General features: G+C 35.6%; 1 protein-coding gene across 1 annotated transcript; it reads left to right on the top strand.

Annotated features, from left to right (window-relative positions):
• The first annotated feature begins 17,926 nt into the window (after positions 1-17,926).
• On the top strand, positions 17,927-18,559 carry LOC145994029 (uncharacterized). Its single transcript, XM_083130111.1, has one exon. It carries the CDS (start codon positions 17,927-17,929, stop codon positions 18,557-18,559), a length of 633 nt encoding a protein of 210 aa, XP_082986237.1.
• Positions 18,560-18,882: the final 323 nt, after the last annotated feature.

Below are 18,882 nucleotides of genomic sequence, written 5' to 3' on the forward strand. Positions count from 1 at the left end.
AATTCCATGTAGTGAGTGACTTTATACCTTAAGTATGTACGACTCTGCTATTGTTCCATTAACAGCAGATCTATTATTTTACCTCTGAAATTATCGGGGTTGTTTACGCATGCGATGTTCACGGGTAATGCTTTGGGAGCCGAAAAGGAGAAAGACGATTTGTAGGCCGTGGTTGAATGATGGGCTAAATCGAAATTTTTCCACTTACGAGTAACATATTCATGGATTTCCCTACGGGAATGCATTTTTTCGAACAGGTACTGGAGTTTTCCTTCTGCCAGTATACTACGGATGATACAGCGATAGTACAACTTCCTTCTGTTTGATATAGTAAGAATCTGATTATTATTTAAAAATGGAAGAAATTGATCATACCTTTTGATTTGAAAAATGTATCTGATGCGCCTATTCTGCACCATTTGAAATTTTTATTGAGTTTTGCAAGAGTTGAGGGCCGTAGACATTATCACAATAGTCGAGGAATGAGGCTTACATTCCACAGGAAGGATGTCACGGAAACTATTCAAATTCCTGAGTGTTCCATACGCTCTTTACATGTACTGTCAAATCCAATATTGCATCAAAAATCAGTCCAAGATTTTTAGCAGTGTTTTTCTTGACAATGGACAGATTGGTTTGTTTATTTTGTGCTCGATTTTAATTACATTAATTACATTAAACATTAAATTTTAACATTCAATTTTTTGCACCAATTTTGCATGAATATCTGGATTTTGTGATTACATAACATCTATTAGATATTCTGATGTAGTTCTTTATTATTCTGAGCAAATTTCTTGATAAATTAATGCATTTGATAAGAATAGTTGCACACCAATATTGATCAATATTTTCAATAACTTTTAATTATTGCAATTTACAAGTATCGGTATCGGTGGGAATCGGTAAGAGTATTGGCATTGATAGCGATATAAGTTCCAAGTGGTATCGCCTCAGCCCTAGTAAAGATACATAGAACAAGATGGAATAAATTTTCATTTACAATGCTTCAGAGCTATTTTTAAACGATGATTTGTAGAGCTTTTAAAAATATTTTTTAATTGACTTATGTACCGTACACACAATAAAATTGCTTTATTTTGGTAGCTACATATATTTAAATATATCTAACTCTTTTTTCAGAATTAAACATCTTTTCTCAAGAAGTAAACGACTTCATTGAAAGTAAGCACAGATCGTTCAATGAAAATCTACATTAACTTGTGGTTTGTGTCATTTCTTGTACGCAGTTATTGCCTGTGCATTCCACTTGGGTACCTGAATGGATCGTCTGAATTCTCTGAACTCTACTCAGCTGGTTTACATGCTGCCCATCTCTGCGCAAGCCAAATGAAAACTAACAAACACATTTTCATTGTGACAGATTCAGAAAGTACGTACAACATCTTTGACAATTTTGAAGTCAGAATGAAAGATGATCTATTACCCATGAGAATTAATGATGAACAGTTTGGAACGCTACATACTGTTAACAACGATAACTCTAAGGTGACTGGTAAGAGCTTGTGTTATCTTATTGCCACAGACAATTTTCAGTTCATTTCCAAAATTGTAGAATTGCGAAAGTTACTACATTGGAACACCAGAGGGAAGTTCATAATTATTGTAAGTGCAACTATAAAGCACACATACCTAACAAAAACGTTCGATATGTTGTGGAAAGAGAAGATACTTGACGTGGAATTACTGGTTAAAAGCCAAAATTGTACAGAAGAAAGGTCAACTGCATGTATGGCGGTGTTTTCGTACAATCCATTCACCGAACAGAATGCACTGAAGAAAGCGCAAGTGTCACTGGATATAATTTCAAGAACAAATATAGAACACTCTGCGTCATTAAAGCAAAGAACGAAAAACGCTAACGGATACCCACTGCGTATCAGTAATTATCCAGGACTATTTGAAAGTGATGGAAGTATAAATTTGACTAGCCAATTCAACATTCTTGCAATATTTTGTGAAAAAATTAATTTTGTTCCTGTAGCTGTGCAGAACAAGGCAACCCGAGGTCCGAGTATCCGATATGGTAATGGTACTTTTATTGGCCAGATGGGTGGGGTAGTAGAGTCGCTTACAGATATATCTTATGAAGTATCCATTCTCCAGCCATTGAGTGTTTTACATGTTGATTTTCTTCCAATATTTTTTTATGATTACTATGTGTTCTTGGTTCCTAAAGCAGAGCGCATTCCTCAGTGGTTGTGCATTTTTCTTCCTTTCAATCTTCACTTATGGATAGCTGTTTCTGCAACATTCATCTTTATCTTGCTTTCTGAATACTTAGTAGTTCATATTAGGTCCTACAGGAATGTCACTCTTAGCTTCAGCACAAACTTCATCTACATAACATCACTCTCATTACAAAACTCAACCTTGAAGGAGCCCACAGGTAGGACAAGAAGAACCATATATATACTCTCTGTTGCATTTTTCTTGATTATATGCACCTTATATCAGAGCTCCTTAACACGTTACATGTTAATTCCTGAATATTATGCAGACATGAACACCCTTGATGACATATTTAGTTCTGGTTTGCCTCTAGTGGGAAGGACTGTTTTCAGATATACTTTGAAGTTCTATGAAGACTCTAGCTTACGCACTATGTACTCTAATTTTAAAGACGTTAACAACAATGAGCAAATTGTATTGTTAGTTGCACGTAAGAAGAATGCAATAACTTTCACTAATTATCAATGGGCAAAATATTACATCTCTAAAAGGAGATCCAACGATGGTTTACCTCTTATGCACATTCCAAAAGAACAGTTTGGGTTCTTAATGGCTTCACTATTTGTTTCGAAAGATTCACCATTCTTTGATAATATGTATGCAATAGTTCGAAATTCGATTGAGTCAGGTTTAGTTGAAAAGTGGCTTAAAAGTAATGTAAGATCTAATTCTAGTTTGGAAGGAGATGTTATTAGCCTCTCTCTGCACCATGTGAAGGCAGTATTTAACATCTTCGGAATGGGATTGGGTGTAGCTACTTGTGCACTGATCAAGGAACGAATTTCTTTCACTTGCCAAGGGAAAATACACCCAAGATGAATTTGTTCTTTTGTAAGGCTATGAGGTATATCATAAGCTCACTTACTACTTCAACAATGTACTTCACCAGTTCCATTTTTCAAGATATTTTTTTTCTATCCGATAAACTAGGCAAAATATAATTTCAGAAGGGTTCATTTGAATCAAACTAACAAATGAAGTAGCGTGTCAATCCTGTACACACCTGAATGAAATTGTGGTATTTAAAAGACTGCATGGAACAATCTTTTGCACAAAAAATGTAGTAACTTCGCATCTAATCGAATGTGTGACTACATTCATGGATTAATAGTATTTTTTTAGAAGGGTGGGCCACTGTGACAGTTGAACGTACTGAAAAAATCTGAGAAATTGTTTTATAAGTTATTTTTTTAATATCTGAGGTGACCAAATGGTAGCCAACTTGTATTGTCCATTACATTAAGGCAAAAAATATGTTTTTATTACATACATTATACTGGGACAGCCTTAAGTTTTAATGAGACGTGTGTGAAAAGTATATATTTACCAAAGTAATTATGATGCATCAAAATTTGTTTTCCCGTGTGAAACAATCAGCAAAACTTCCCTTGAAAAATATTATTCGTTGTTTGCTACGTACCCAGAAATTTTAAAATGAACACAGCTCTGTTAATAATTTACTTTGTTGTGACGCACTATACATATAGCGAAAGGTAATAATTTTAGAGCTCTTGCCTGCAAATGAATGTACTCCATTTATAATAATTGAGGTGGAAGGTAGCATTTAATAAAAGTAATGTCATTCTATGATTATTCCCTGAACTGATTTTCGAGGTGACATATTCTTCCTGGAATAATTTTGGAAGGTGGCTGATGTACTTATATTAGAGTATATACTTACCAGGGTTTGTGTGAGTCTTTCAAACTATTTTTCGAAGATTTACTTAATACGCAATTAATAAGTGTAGAACAATACTTCTAACATTATTATGTGTAAAGGAGAGGACCTGTTCAAGCATCGGTAATTACATCCTTTCCTGGAGCTGAGTTGCAAATTGTACATTAGGAAAGGACAATCAAATAATGCCCTTCAAGGACTTTGAAGGAGTTTGAAATATTTCTAGATTTCCTTTGTTTCTAGTTTGAAAACTTGTTCTGAAATTCCTGCACAGTCGACGAGGCAGGTTGTTTGATCTTGTGGTGGGTTGTGACAACAAGAATACCTTTGTGATTCATTCATTCCTAATAACCAAACAGTGATAACTTCAAAGTGATTTCGCGAGTAATTAAGGATTAATAAAGAATTAATTGAAACATTAGAAATAATTCTAGTTGCATTTACTCTCTGTCCCATTCTGCTAGAGAACTACGAAAGGATGCTGGACATTTTTCTGTGAGAGTGATTTAACCACAATAGCTGTAGGAGGTCTATTTCAGAGTCAGAGTTGAGTAAAGTTAGACCTTAGCAGTACAAGATGTAATTATTGATACCACGTAGATGAAGAAGACTTTGTTTACACACCAAGGACAAGTACTCATACACATGGCTTGAAAATCAATACTGAAGAGTGTTTTGTGAAAACTATTTCTCAACAGGCTTGAACTGATCACGAATGGTATGCAAAGTGAGGTAGTTCTACTTGCATGCACCAAAAATTTGTAAATTATGATACATGTTAGTATAGCTTTGAATGAAGCACTTTATAATATATTTACAGAATGTGACACAATATAGAATTAAGGTTTGTCTAAAATGAAGAAATGTTCATGATCAAAAAAAAGCGAACATTGCTTTTGTAAAGTTAATATATAATTATCATAATTATTACTTATAAAGAATTTTTCATTTATTATTATTATTATTAATAATAATAATAATATAGAAGAATAAAAGTTTCAAAAAATCAATATGGTGTTCGATTTAATATTCTCCTCTATTCCCTGTGTAGAATTAAGAACAAAATTTCCAACGAAGACTATTATATTGACACATATCTGATATCATGATACAGTGATTCTTATCTTGATTTAGTGTGGCAAGAGGATTGATTGTTGACCCTATCAGATCAATGAATAAACGGATCGACAAGATTTTACCATATGCTTTTCCAATTTCATGTGTCTCTCTTATATGAAAATTACATATTTGTATCTTTGGTTGATTTTGAGAATGGAGGCGTAGGGATGTGACGACCCCATCGTCAACTGGCCTGTTCACTGCAGTTAGTCAACCGACAGAGTGAAATGGTCAACGTTTTGCTCTGATGGGATCGAGAGAGCTGTCCGCGATGGCTCTATGAGCGTGCCACAATTGGCAGAAGTGGGATATGGTTGGTGGACTACAATGTGATCCTCCCAGCTAGCTAGATCCGAGGGATCCGCTGATCATCGACACGTGCGGTCCTTCATTCATATTGGGTGTTAGGCGTAGAGCTGACAACTCTGCACTTAAAAAGACATGTTAAGAATCAGCAATATGAGGCCATGGATGTTCCCAAGGTAATATATTCCGGAGGTACAATAGTCTCCCATCGGATCTCCGGGCGGTGACTACTTTGGGAGATCCATGGATTAAGAATAAGATCTACATTAGGAATACGGTTATTAAATTAGGCACTTGGAATGTTCTGAGTCTTTACCGGCTTGGGGCATTTCAGTGTACAGTTAATGAGATAGTAAAGTATAAATTAGATATAGTAGCTGTCCAGGAAGTTAGGTGGCCAAGAGAAGGTAATAACTAAAAATTATACTTTTTCCTATAGTGGTACTAAAAATCATAATTTAGGAACAGGCTTCTTCGTAAATAATAGAATTATCTCGGCCCTTAAAATAGTAGAATTTATTAATGATATGATATCATGTGCAGTTTTACAAGGTAGGTGGTGCAAAATTATTTTAATGAACATTTTTTAATCTTTTAGCCTTTTCAAGCAACGTCAAGCAACCAAGAGTTTTCTAAAATATGTATTTCGACATTGTCCGTATCGTACGCAATAAACCCACAAGCGTGACCTGTCTATTGATATAAAGTATTGGTAGAGAAAATTAAGTAAACACTAACTCAATAAAATAAAATATTTCAATTTGAACACACAGATGTGGATAAATGATGAATAAAATATTTGATATCATGATTCGATTGTTGATATATATAAAACTCAAGATGTAGTACAGCAGAAAAGAATCAAAGATTGCACCGAAAACTCCAATTTAATGTTACGTAAAATCCGACATAATCTATAGTTTCAATTCAACCTAAGCAACATGTGTACAAGTTGAAAATAATGTAAGAATATCGAAAATATTGACAGAAGACAAACATTTTTTGGTCTCAAAATGAAGAGAAGTGACTATGACATGGATCTAAGTAATTGCCATCCGACCTGGCAACGAGTGTACAGTTAGTAAAATTAGACATTTCTTACGCAATTTATTCAAACTGGCTAAGAAGTCTTATTGATAGTTTACCTTTATTTGTATCAGTAGGAATTATACCACGTTTTTATTGATTCCAATCAATTCTAAATTTCATACGAATGTACAATTTCATTTTCGTCAAACTCAATAACATGTTAGCGTTAGTTATACTCGATAAAAAAATTAAAAAATGAATGTGGCATTCCAAAACCCGAAGGTCTCCGTGTCTTTCCTTGACAAGATCAATTCAATCTCGATCATTATTTGCTTTTGTCATTTCACTTACCACGTTCTTTGTGTGTGCTTAAGGTCTCTTACCTTCAGGTTATCCAACATAGATCCTGAAAACACTTTGTTCATCTCCAATTAGTGCATTGAATCCTTTCCGATTTAATTATTCTAATAATATTAATTGATTTGGTGTTTTTAATATTTTTATTAAAAATATAATAAATAACATTAATTTTAATTGTTACAGTTACTTACTTTTAAAAGCTACAGTTAGAATTCTTCAAAAAAGTAAGTGTTACTTGTAACTGAGACTTTAGTAATATTTATGAACAGTGACGCCAACCTCTGAGAAATATTGGATGGACTCAAATCGCGTAGTTCTATTAAAATTTCATACAATAATGTGTGTGATAATTATGTTGAAGATTTGCCCTAAAATGTATTTTTTGTCCTTGGCCAGCAAATGTTGGGTTGTACGTTTTAAAACCGTTTCAGGCCATTTCCGACAGGAATACATGAATTTTATACTGGCTGCTTTTGCCTATTTTAGTCACAAGTGCCTATTTAGCAGATATCTTGTTTTTTAATGCCTGATCTTGGAATATGAAAGAAATGACGGTTTATTGCATATTTTGTGTCTTTCCGTGATTTTTCGTATTTTGAGAGTTTTTAGTCTAATCGATCGTCATCCTGGTTGTAAGCCCTTTCCTCCCCTTCCTCCCTTTTGTAATAGCAATGTGACCACGGATAAATAATGCATGGCACTGAAAAGTATCATATTGGAGATGTAACAAATGTTTATGTATGAAATATTTTACACTCAGTCAGAAATTAAGATGTGAGAATTCTTAAGGTGTAAAATTAAAGAAACGTTTTGTTTGCCTATGGGCGGTGACTTTATTTATAAAATAAAATATAGTAACAGGTGAATTATTGGGTGTGCTCGAGCCCCACAGGTTCATGTAAGTTGGCGCTACTGCTCATTAATAATGTATGATCCCTCCAAAGGTAATGACTAATGACACTAGGGTTGGCCCGGTTGGGCCCAGCCCAGTTTTCCCCACTTGGTTTTTTTCATACAAACCCACCTGGAAAAAAACACGAAAAAAACTAGTCAAAAGTGTTTTTTTTTTTTTTTCAGAAAATGTTGCACATTATTGCATTAAATGCTTGTGAGGTTCTACGATTGTCAATTTGTTTTGGAAAAACGTGAAAGAAAAGGTTTAGCAGAGCTTGTAATATTAAAAATAATGAATTTAGTATAAGTCATTGTGTTTTTTTTCATGTTATGTTCCTCAAAACTTGCTACAAATGGGATTTTAACATAAATAAATAGAATATGTATCCAAGAAACAAAAAAGAAAAAGTGTCAGAAATTTTTAGATAAAACGTTTTCATTAATTGCAATAGTAAAAAGCTTATAATTTTGAAATGTGGTAGCACTTTGGTTATCAGTCACTTCCTTATGTGGGGGAAACCATAGTGGCACATCATAGTTTCAACAGTGATGATCAATTCATACAATACATTTTCGCATGATTAAGCATTACAAGGGAAAATTGAGTACATTTTATTGAAATGTTAATTGTGTCATAATTATATGGGAACACTCTTTAAATATTTTTTCTCGTTTCTCATCATAATGGGTTGCTTACCTATGCAAGATAAATGTTATTTGTCTGGTTAGGAGCATGGACGTCCGCAGGATTTTTCCAAGGGAGGGGCAAGGAAGGCATTTTTTTCCAGGGGGGCAAACAAGGCATATTTTCCCCAATAATAGTGTTGTTCCCTCAAAAAACATTTCTTAAATTTGAATTTACCATATTCATGTAATAATGAACACCTGAAATGAAATTATATGTGTGAAATATATAATTTTTGGTTGAGTATGGGCCCCCTTGCCTCCCCTTCCGGATGCCCATGTACCCATGTAAGTCATGCACCTTCATGATCTACCAGAATTACAGTTTTTCCTTTTCTTTTCTTCAGGGTGTAGGGTACTCAAGTAAATACAGTGTATGTATTTTGATCATTTTTGACATTTTCAAACCTTTGGATAGACTATAGTTTTGACCTTTGTGCATGAAACTTACAGGAGCATTTAGGGTGGATGGGCAGAGAGCGATAAGTCATCCATCTATTTAGTGGCTATGATAACTGTTGTAAATTTAGAATCATTTAGATAAAATTATTTCTGCAGCTAGAAAACTTGTGAGCAAAATAAGACAATGTGTTTCAAGATGGTGTATGAAAAACTGATTTTCCACATGTTGCAGGCTCCATGCTATGCTGTACATTTTCGGAAGAAAAGGAATTAATCTAAGTAATTTTAGAGATTTCATTGGTCCGCAATTTCGCAGTAAAATATTTGAAACAATATTTCAAAGCGTAGGTGAGGAGTGGTGGTAAAATCACAAACCTTGTACCCGTATTTATGATAAAGCTTTTGAATTGCAATTTTTATAGTTGCAAGATAACTTGAAGGATTGGTCTCGCATTGTATTTGAGAAACAATAGTCATCATGCTTAAAGATAGTAGACGACAGACTGGTTTAACATGTCTTTTGAGAGCTTTAAATTATGTTCATATTTGACTATGTTACATTTTGGTAGATTAAGAAACAAGTCTCAGCAATGTTACGGCATCACTTGAACTTTTAAGTTTTTAATAAAAACTCTGTAAGATAGTGTGTGTTTTAAGAAGGTTGGGGTTAGTCACCAATTTTGGGACCACGATAACTGCAGCAAATTTAGATGTTTTTAGCTGAAATTAATCTCAACTAGATACACCTCGTGAATGATTTTGTTTTGCATTTTCATTTGTTCAAAGCATTTCAAGATTGTAGATGAAAAATTGATTTTTCATATTCTGAGTTCATTCCAAATTCTAATTACACTTTCAAATGGCTAAACTACATTTTTGAGATTAAGAAAAGAAACTCTTCCAAGAATTTTAGGGCATCACTTAAACTATAGTTTGACAATAAATGTTTTGATATATAGTGCATATTTAGGGAGCGTTGGGGACCAAATTGGGGGGGTCGCTAATGTTTTGAGCAATGGAAAATGCAATTTTTAAAGCAGCCAGATATTTTGGAGCATGTATAAGGTATTCTATTTGGATGAAATTAGGTAGACAATTAAATATGGCAAACTTATAATTTGGCATGGTTAATATATGGAGGAGATATTTATGCTTGAAACATCTAGAAAAATAATGGGAAAACTTGTTTTGCTTCTTTATCCCTCTGTTAGACAGTAACCTGCCTTGACTGTACCTATTACTTGTTCCGTTACTGCCACAGGTGAATAAGATGCAAAAACATAATAAGCTAACAATACTGTTCTTTCGAAATAACACATCTTAGAATAACTACCATACAATTTCTTGATATTTTTCTGTACCATGGATATAAGGGAAACTCTTTCTTTTCTCATGAATAAAAGTTCGGACGTTCAGATTAAAAATATACAAAAATACTATTTATTTCTTGTTTAAATATGTACAAATGAATTGCAAATGCAACAACCCCCACATGATCCAAATTAGTTGAAATGACATATTTTTGGTATATATATATATATATATATATAAACATACATGTGTGTGTGTGTGTAGAATAGAGGTTCGTTCGTTGGCCTACACCATCAGAAGTATCTCTATTTAAATATGGTTACCCCGTGACCGCTAGCCGTCTAGACTAGCCACAGCCAGTACTAAATAAACGCAGTTTCTTTAATATAAAATTAAAACTTGGGTGCAAACGAGATTTGTACATTGGCCTAGACCATCAGTACTATCTCCATGACAATGGTTGAGTCGTGACCGCTAGCCCTCTTTTTTTTTTTTATTTGAAACTGTTACATATTATTGTGCATGTTATACATTTTAGGTCATTTTAAAGTGAACATTACATTTAGGAAATTTGCATATAACATATCTCTTTTACAACGAGGACTTGACTTACTTGACTTAATTCCTTCAGTTCCTATTGGAACATAGAGCATCCACGAAGTGTCTCCATCTCACTCTGTTGCATGCGATCTTCTTCATTTCTTTCCAACTTTTCCCCTGTTGTTTTCCTTCTTCTTCAACAGTACGTCTCCATGAACTTTTGGGTCTTCCCATTTTTCTAGCACCTTGAGGGTTCCAGTAAAGTTCTTGTTTTTCAGTTGTGTTGTCTGCTTTCCTTAGTGTGTGTCCTATCCAGTTCCATTTTCTTCTTTTAATTTGGTTTTTAATCTGGTCTTCTGATGCTCGTATCCAAAGTTCTTGATTTGTGATTACTTCTGGCCAATGCACATTTAATATTCTCCTGAGACATCTGTTAATAAAAACGTGTAATCTATTTGTGATTTCAGTTGTGACTTTCCAGGATTCTGCTCCATACAGCAATACTGATTTAACATTACTTCTAAAAATCTTTTACTTTGTTTCTGTAGTTATAATCCTACTTTTCCATATTGGGTAAAGTTGTACAAAGGCCCCATTTGCTTTCTTGATGCGTTGTTTTACATCATGTTCTGCTCCTCCATTTGTTGCAACTACACTTCCTAAGTAAGTAAAATTGTCTACATCCTCTAATATTTCATTTTCTAATTGAATATAATCTTGGATTCTTGCATTTATTCGCATTGTTTTAGTCTTTGAGTTATTTAATGTCAGTCCGAATTTTTTTGCTTCTACAACCAGATCTTCCAATTTAGTTTTTGCATCTCTATAAGATTCTGACAACAGACACACATCATCGGCAAAATCTAAATCTTCTAATCTATCCATAAGGCCCCATTGCATTCCTTTTTCCCTTTACGGTTTCCCTCATTACTGTATCTATTACAAGAAGAAAAATACAACGAGGGATCATTTGGTATTCCTGGTGCAGGTGATTGATAAATTGGGTGTGAAAATCTTGTTGCCTATATATGGATACAAAAAGGGCATATTGGCCTAAGAGCCATTGTACACTGTGGCGTTTTGTTCTTGGATAATATGCAAAGGAAGGATACAAAAGAATATCTACTGAAATGTTACGTTCTGATGTACGACAAATTGTACTCACAAGTTTTTTTTATATATAACCATGATTTTTGGATTATTTGACATTCACTAAGCTTATGCACTAAATTATCTTGTACATTACATGTAGCACATATTGGAGTATTTACTAATTTTATATCATAAAGTTTAACTCCAGTAATGAATATTTGGTGTACAATTATATACCACGCTGATCTGACTCTTAACGTAAGGTGGTGGGCCTGTATATTATTCCATACTTCCCGCCAATTGACTCTTGGATTCCGCTCTACAATTTTACACTGTTTTTGTGATAGTGAACACATTCTTCTATATATTTTTGACGTCTCTTGCGTTGGAAGGATAGGAGATTGTATTAAAGCGTAACTGATATCCACTATTGTATTCTTAAAATACCATAATCTGTCTGGAAGTCTTGTAACATCAATGGGGGCCTCCAATTGAATGTTGTCCAAGGCGTGTCTCAGAACTTTACTAGTGAGGCTGTTTGGGTGTTGAATCAGTGTCGTTACATCAGCTTTAATACGTAGAGCCTGACTTTTATATTCCACGTTTACAAGGTTCATTCCCCCTTCTTCATAGGGTAAACAAAGCGTTGCGTGATTTACACGCAAGATTTGACCGTTCCAGACAAACCAGTTCACAGCACTCTTGAGCTTAAAAATATCCAGTTGCCGCAACGGGAGGATTTTTGCTACATACCACACCTTGGAGAGAGCGTACACCTGTACAAACGTCACTCTTGACTGTATACTAAGTATTTGAAATTTATTCATTTGTAGAACTGCTGTAACACCATTTATCACTCTGTCATAGTTTAACTGGATCATTCGTTGAAGGGAGCGCGCGAAAATTATTCCAAGTATTTTTATCGATTGAACAACATGAAATTCTCCGCTCTGAGGGTAAGTTATATCCGGGTTTAAATGCATAAGAGTTGATTTTTTCTGATTTACTGTGAGCCCTGAAAGGGGACCAAATTCCTGTAATACTTTAGACGTTGCAGCAATATCAGACTGCGTATTTATTAATACATTGACATCATCAGCATAGGCCAAGACCTTTGTGTTTATAGATTGTATGGTGATGCCTTGTACTTGCTTTTCTAATGCAGAAAGGAGGGGTCTCAATGAGATACAGAAAGCTATCATCGATAATGGGTCACCTTGTCTTACTCCCTTGTGAATAGGAAGTTCTCTTGTCATAAATCCATTTATTTGTATTTTGGATGTTGCGTTACTATAAAGGCATTTAAATGCTGACAAAAAATGTCCACGTATACCGTACTTTTGAAACACATTAAATATGTAATCATGGTGTACCGAGTCAAATGCTCGTTCAAAATCTATTGCTAATATAGCATTATCATGGTTATTGCTATTGACTCTATAACAGGTAAGCACTTCACGAAGCGTTTGTAGGACATTTGTAATTTTCTTGTTCATAACAAAAACATATTGTGTATCTCCAACTAGTTTTTCTACATAGGGCATAAGTCTGCCTAGCATACAGCGAGAGAATATTTTATAATCAGTACATAAGAGGGTAATGGGTCTATATTGACCAACTTCAGTGGGTTTCACACATTTTGGTATTAAAACTATAATCCCAGTATTTGAGGATTTTCCCATTTTATACCTTCGGAACACTGCATTTATCCATTCAGTTAGTGTTTTTCCCATCAACGTCCAAAATGTTTGGTAGAGTTTGTTTGGTATCCCATCCAGACCAGGTGCAGAGAACGGCTTCCCCGACTTAACCGCACGGAATACTTCTTCGCTTGTGTAGTCGTTATTTAATTGCCCCCCCCCCCCCCGGCGGAGTTCCTGGTCTCCTACCGGGCGCCTCCTCAGGTGGCGGATAGAGGAAAGCTCACTAGATATAGTGGGTACTGGGCAATTAAAATACCCAGGGCGGACCAAAACCAGGACTACTTCCTTGTAGTTAGTAGAGGGATCTACAAAGGCTAGGGGAAGAAAACCCTGAAAACAAATTACCTGGCCCTTCAGGTTGGGGGTTGAGCGTAAGGCCGACACCCATACCTTGTAAAAGAACAATCCGTTGAGAAGCCAATAGACGAGCCTCGGAAGGATGGATTTATAAGAAGACGACCAGGACAGACCAGGAATATGAGAACGGTCAATAAAGAAAGGACAATTAGTATTGCAACATGGAATGTACGCACCTTAAAGAAACCAGGGGCACTGAGAGTAGTTAAAGAAATTGCTCAGAAATATGGCCGACACCCATACCTTGTAAAAGAACAATCCGTTGAGAAGCCAATAGACGAGCCTCGGAAGGATGGAATGTACGCACCTTAAAGAAACCAGGGGCACTGAGAGTAGTTAAAGAAATTGCTCAGAAATATGGCCGACACCCATACCTTGTAAAAGAACAATCCGTTGAGAAGCCAATAGACGAGCCTCGGAAGGATGGAATGTACGCACCTTAAAGAAACCAGGGGCACTGAGAGTAGTTAAAGAAATTGCTGAGAAATAAGGCCGACACCCATACCTTGTAAAAGAACAATCCGTTGAGAAGCCAATAGACGAGCCTCGGAAGGATGGATTTATAAGAAGACTATGACAGTTGTATCATTTGATTAATTTTGTACTCGAGTGTATTGAGGTAGGAACGTCGCTGTGACGTGGTAGACTACCTCAGAGCTCCTCATGCCTCGTGGCTCGAGCGAGGTGGAAAGGGGGCGGTGCTAGTAGTTGAAACGGCAGATCGCTTGACGTCGGACTGGGTAGCGAGCAGTGGCTTGACTTTTGTACGGGGTGTAATACCTGCAATTACGTGTTCGTATTGAATAAATAGTAAGTTAAGGAAACTGATTCTTATTACTTCCCGTCGTCATAAGTATGGCGCACGAACAGGAGGACTCGATCGTCTACGTCGTTAGAATCTGGTTGTAGCTGTTAGATGGAAGAATTCAACTTTTTCGTCTGTGATGTTGGAACGTAAGTACTGAACTTTTTCCATGTGGAAAAGAAGAGTGACGAATAACTTTACCGTGCTGTGATTGTAGCACCGAAATTATAAAATAGTTGTACTGAATACGGCGACTAAAATGTTTAGCTAGCAGTAATTGAAATTGAAAATGGCTACAAAAAAGGAATTAGAGTTTCTCTTTAAACAATTTGAATCTAGACTCGCGGAACAAGTTAGTAGTGTGAAGGCGGATATTAACAGTGTTGAAAGTAACGTCAAAACGGATATTAATAGTGTTGAGGCCAGTGTAAGTAATGTAGGCACCAGCATAGGTCTCTTAAGGCAAGACTTCGAATTATTGGAAGCACGAGTCGAAAAGAAAGTGTCTGATAATTTGGTCGAAACAAAGGAATGCGCCCATGAACTAAAGGAACAAGTGGTCAACTTGAGCACGAAATTGGAAGAGAAGATAAACGAGGTTTCTGTTACGTGTGTAAATCAACATAAAAAATTGAGAGAGGTTTTCGATTCTCATGTAAAACAGGTAGAAAATGAATGCGTAGAAATTAAGAAAACACTCGAAATGAATCAAGAGAAGTTTGAAAGTTTAGTCAACCTTGTACATGGAAATGAATGTAGTATGAAGGAGTTGTTTAATAACATTAGTGGACATGAAGTTGCTATTGATGAGTTGAATAGTAAATTTAACGAAATTAGTGTTAAGTCTGGACAAACTATTCAAGATCTAAACTTGAGCGTTCAAACCGTTCAACAGAAAATATCTAGTAATGACATTACTGTTAAGGGTTGCTTACAACAACTTACAGAGATTACTAACAAATATGAGGTTCTAGATGATAAGCTGGAGAATATTCGGTATCAAGTTAGAGATTTAACGAATGATTTTTCCATTTTAAGAGTAAGTGCTGAACCGGTAAAATCTTCTTTAGGATTAGAAACTAGAGTACAAGGCTTAGTTAGTCCTGATGTTCCTAGATTGTCTGAACAGCAAAGGGAAGCAAGGAAAGCTTCTTTACCCATTGAAAAAACTGAATATATCACGTTTAGAAAGCAAAGACCATTACGTAAAGGAGAATCTGATTCAGATGTAAAATTTTCTAGCTCTGAAACTAAAGTTCAGTTAAGGGGGCTTAAACGTAAATCTGTAAGTAGCTATAAGACAGGTAGAGTTGCGAAAAGCATGTCAAGAGATAAATTTCATGATAGTAGTTCGGAAAGTGGAACTGATCACAAAAGTAGTAGTTACAGAAGGAAGTTTGTACCTAGTACACTTAAGTACTCTGATCTAGATAGGTTACCTAAATTTACTGCAACTAGGGTTTCCAAGCAAGGAAAAAAAGAAATGACAGGTACAACATGCAACAAGAAAATAGACCTGAAGTTAAAATAAAAGATCTGGTATTTGTAAAAACACATTATCTTAGCAGCCTCCTAGAAAATCGCACTAAAAAGTACTGTGAGGTCTATGAAGGTCCGTATATGGTAATTGACAAACAAGCAACTAATGTATACATTGTAATAGATTTGAAAACTGGCAATATCAGTGGTAACCATCACAGTGATAATCTAAAAATCTGGAATTGTTCCATTGAAAAAAGAAGTTGTTATTTAAGCCAATTGGAAAAACTAAATCCAAAATTGTACAAACATTTGTTTTGGGTAGATCAAAGAAAGATTTAGATTTTGTTTCAAATTATTTATATTTATTTCCTATTTTTATATTTTCTTTAACATAAATGTTGTTGTATTGATTATACCCAGTGCATTTGATCATGATGTATACCAGTTTAACTGTAACTACACAAAGTATGAGTGTAGATAAGATAACAATGTGTAAATTATAAATGGGTATTTTATTTTGTAAAAATTTCACTTGAAGGAAATTTTTCTCCCAAGAGAGGGGAGTTATGACAGTTGTATCATTTGATTAATTTTGTACTCGAGTGTATTGAGGTAGGAACGTCGCTGTGACGTGGTAGACTACCTCAGAGCTCCTCATGCCTCGTGGCTCGAGCGAGGTGGAAAGGGGGCGGTGCTAGTAGTTGAAACGGCAGATCGCTTGACGTCGGACTGGGTAGCGAGCAGTGGCTTGACTTTTGTACGGGGTGTAATACCTGCAATTACGTGTTCGTATTGAATAAATAGTAAGTTAAGGAAACTGATTCTTATTACTTCCCGTCGTCATAAGACGACCAGGACAGACCAGGAATATGAGAACGGTCAATAAAGAAAGGACAATTAGTATTACAACATGGAATGTACGCACCTTAAAGAAACCAGGGACACTGAGAGTAGTTAAAGAAATTGCTCAGAAATATGGCCGACACCCATACCTTGTAAAAGAACAATCCGTTGAGAAGCCAATAGACGAGCCTCGGAAGGATGGAATGTACGCACCTTAAAGAAACCAGGGGCACTGAGAGTAGTTAAAGAAATTGCTCAGAAATATGGCCGACACCCATACCTTGTAAGAGAACAATCCGTTGAGAAGCCAATAGACGAGCCTCGGAAGGATGGAATGTACGCATCTTAAAGAAACCAGGGGCACTGAGAGTAGTTAAAGAAATTGCTGAGAAATAAGGCCGACACCCATACCTTGTAAAAGAACAATCCGTTGAGAAGCCAATAGACGAGCCTCGGAAGGATGGATTTATAAGAAGACGACCAGGACAGACCAGGAATATGAGAACGGTCAATAAAGAAAGGACAATTAGTATTGCAACATGGAATGTACGCACCTTAAAGAAACCAGGGGCACTGAGAGTAGTTAAAGAAATTGCTCAGAAATATGGGATCAATATAATGGCAGTGCAAGAGACAAGGTGGAAAGGACAGTCCACTTTCAAGATAGAAAACCACATAGTGTTCAACAGTGGTGGAAACGGAAAGAAATATGGAACAGGGTTTATCGTAGATAAGAAAACGAAGAATGCTATAATAGACTTCACACCAATAAATGAGAGAATATGCACCATGAGGGTCAAAGGGAGACTGTTTAACATAACAGCAATCTGTGTTTATGCACCAACTGAAGAGACTGATGACGAGACCAAAGATGAGTTTTATGATAAATTGGAGTACGTATACGATACAGCACCACAACATGATGTAAAATTAATAATTGGAGATGTAAATGCCAAAATAGGAAAAGAAGACATTTTTAGAAAAAACAATTGGCAAAGAAAGTTTACATAGTGAAAGTAACGATAATGGACTACGTATAATACAATAGACTTTGCCATAAGTAAAAGAATGGTGGTTAAAAGTACTCAGCTACAAAGAAAGAACATAAAGAAGGAAACCTGGATTTCACCAGATGGGGAGACAGAAAACCAGATAGATCATGTGATAATAGATGACAGACACTCATCAGATATAACAGATATCAGTAGCTGCAGAGGGGCAGATTGTGGATCTGACCACTTCCTAGTCAGAATCAAATATAGACAAAGAATCGCCTGTCATAGAAATAGTAAAGGAAAGAAACAAGAAAAATATGATACAACGAAGGTAACAAAAGATAAAAGATACAGTGTAAGATATAAAGATACATTAAAGAAGAGATTGGAAAAGAAGGAAGAGGAATGGCAAGATTCTGATATAGAGGGAAAATGGGAAGCAATAAGAGACAGCATCCAACAAGCTGCAGAAAAGGTACTGGGTAAGAAGAAACCAACGAGAAGAAACGAATGGTGGGATGAGGAATGCGATAAAGCTATAAAAGAAAGAAACGACGCAAGGTTAAAGACTGTAAACAGAAGTACAAAAGGAAATAGAGAAGTGTTCAAAGAGAAGAGAAGAGTGGCCGATAAATTGTGCAGAAGAAAGAAAAGAGAGCACGACAAGCAAAAATTAGTAGAGATAGAAACGACATGGAAAGTTTAGGAAAAGAGAGATTACTTCTTGAAACTGAAAGAAGAGAAGAAAGGATTTCAACCTAGAGTTGCATTTTGCAAAGATAAGGAGGCCAATCTGATAGGAGATAAGGAAGGTATTTTGAACAGATGGGCAGAGTACTTTAGTGAACTTTTAAATGGAGATAAGAATGAACAAGAGAAGGAGAATGAGGATATGGGAGATAGAGTGGAAAAAAGAACCTTGAGGATGGAAGAGGAAGATGAATCTGACATGGAAATGGAAGAGACTAATAAAGATTTGATTAAGCCCCCTTCAATGCAAGAGGTTAAAGAAGCAATTAGAGAACTAGC

The sequence above is a fragment of the Lepisma saccharinum genome, chromosome 10, assembly GCF_977018435.1.
Source record: "Lepisma saccharinum chromosome 10, izLepSacc3.1, whole genome shotgun sequence".
Taxonomy (NCBI): domain Eukaryota; kingdom Metazoa; phylum Arthropoda; class Insecta; order Zygentoma; family Lepismatidae; genus Lepisma; species Lepisma saccharinum.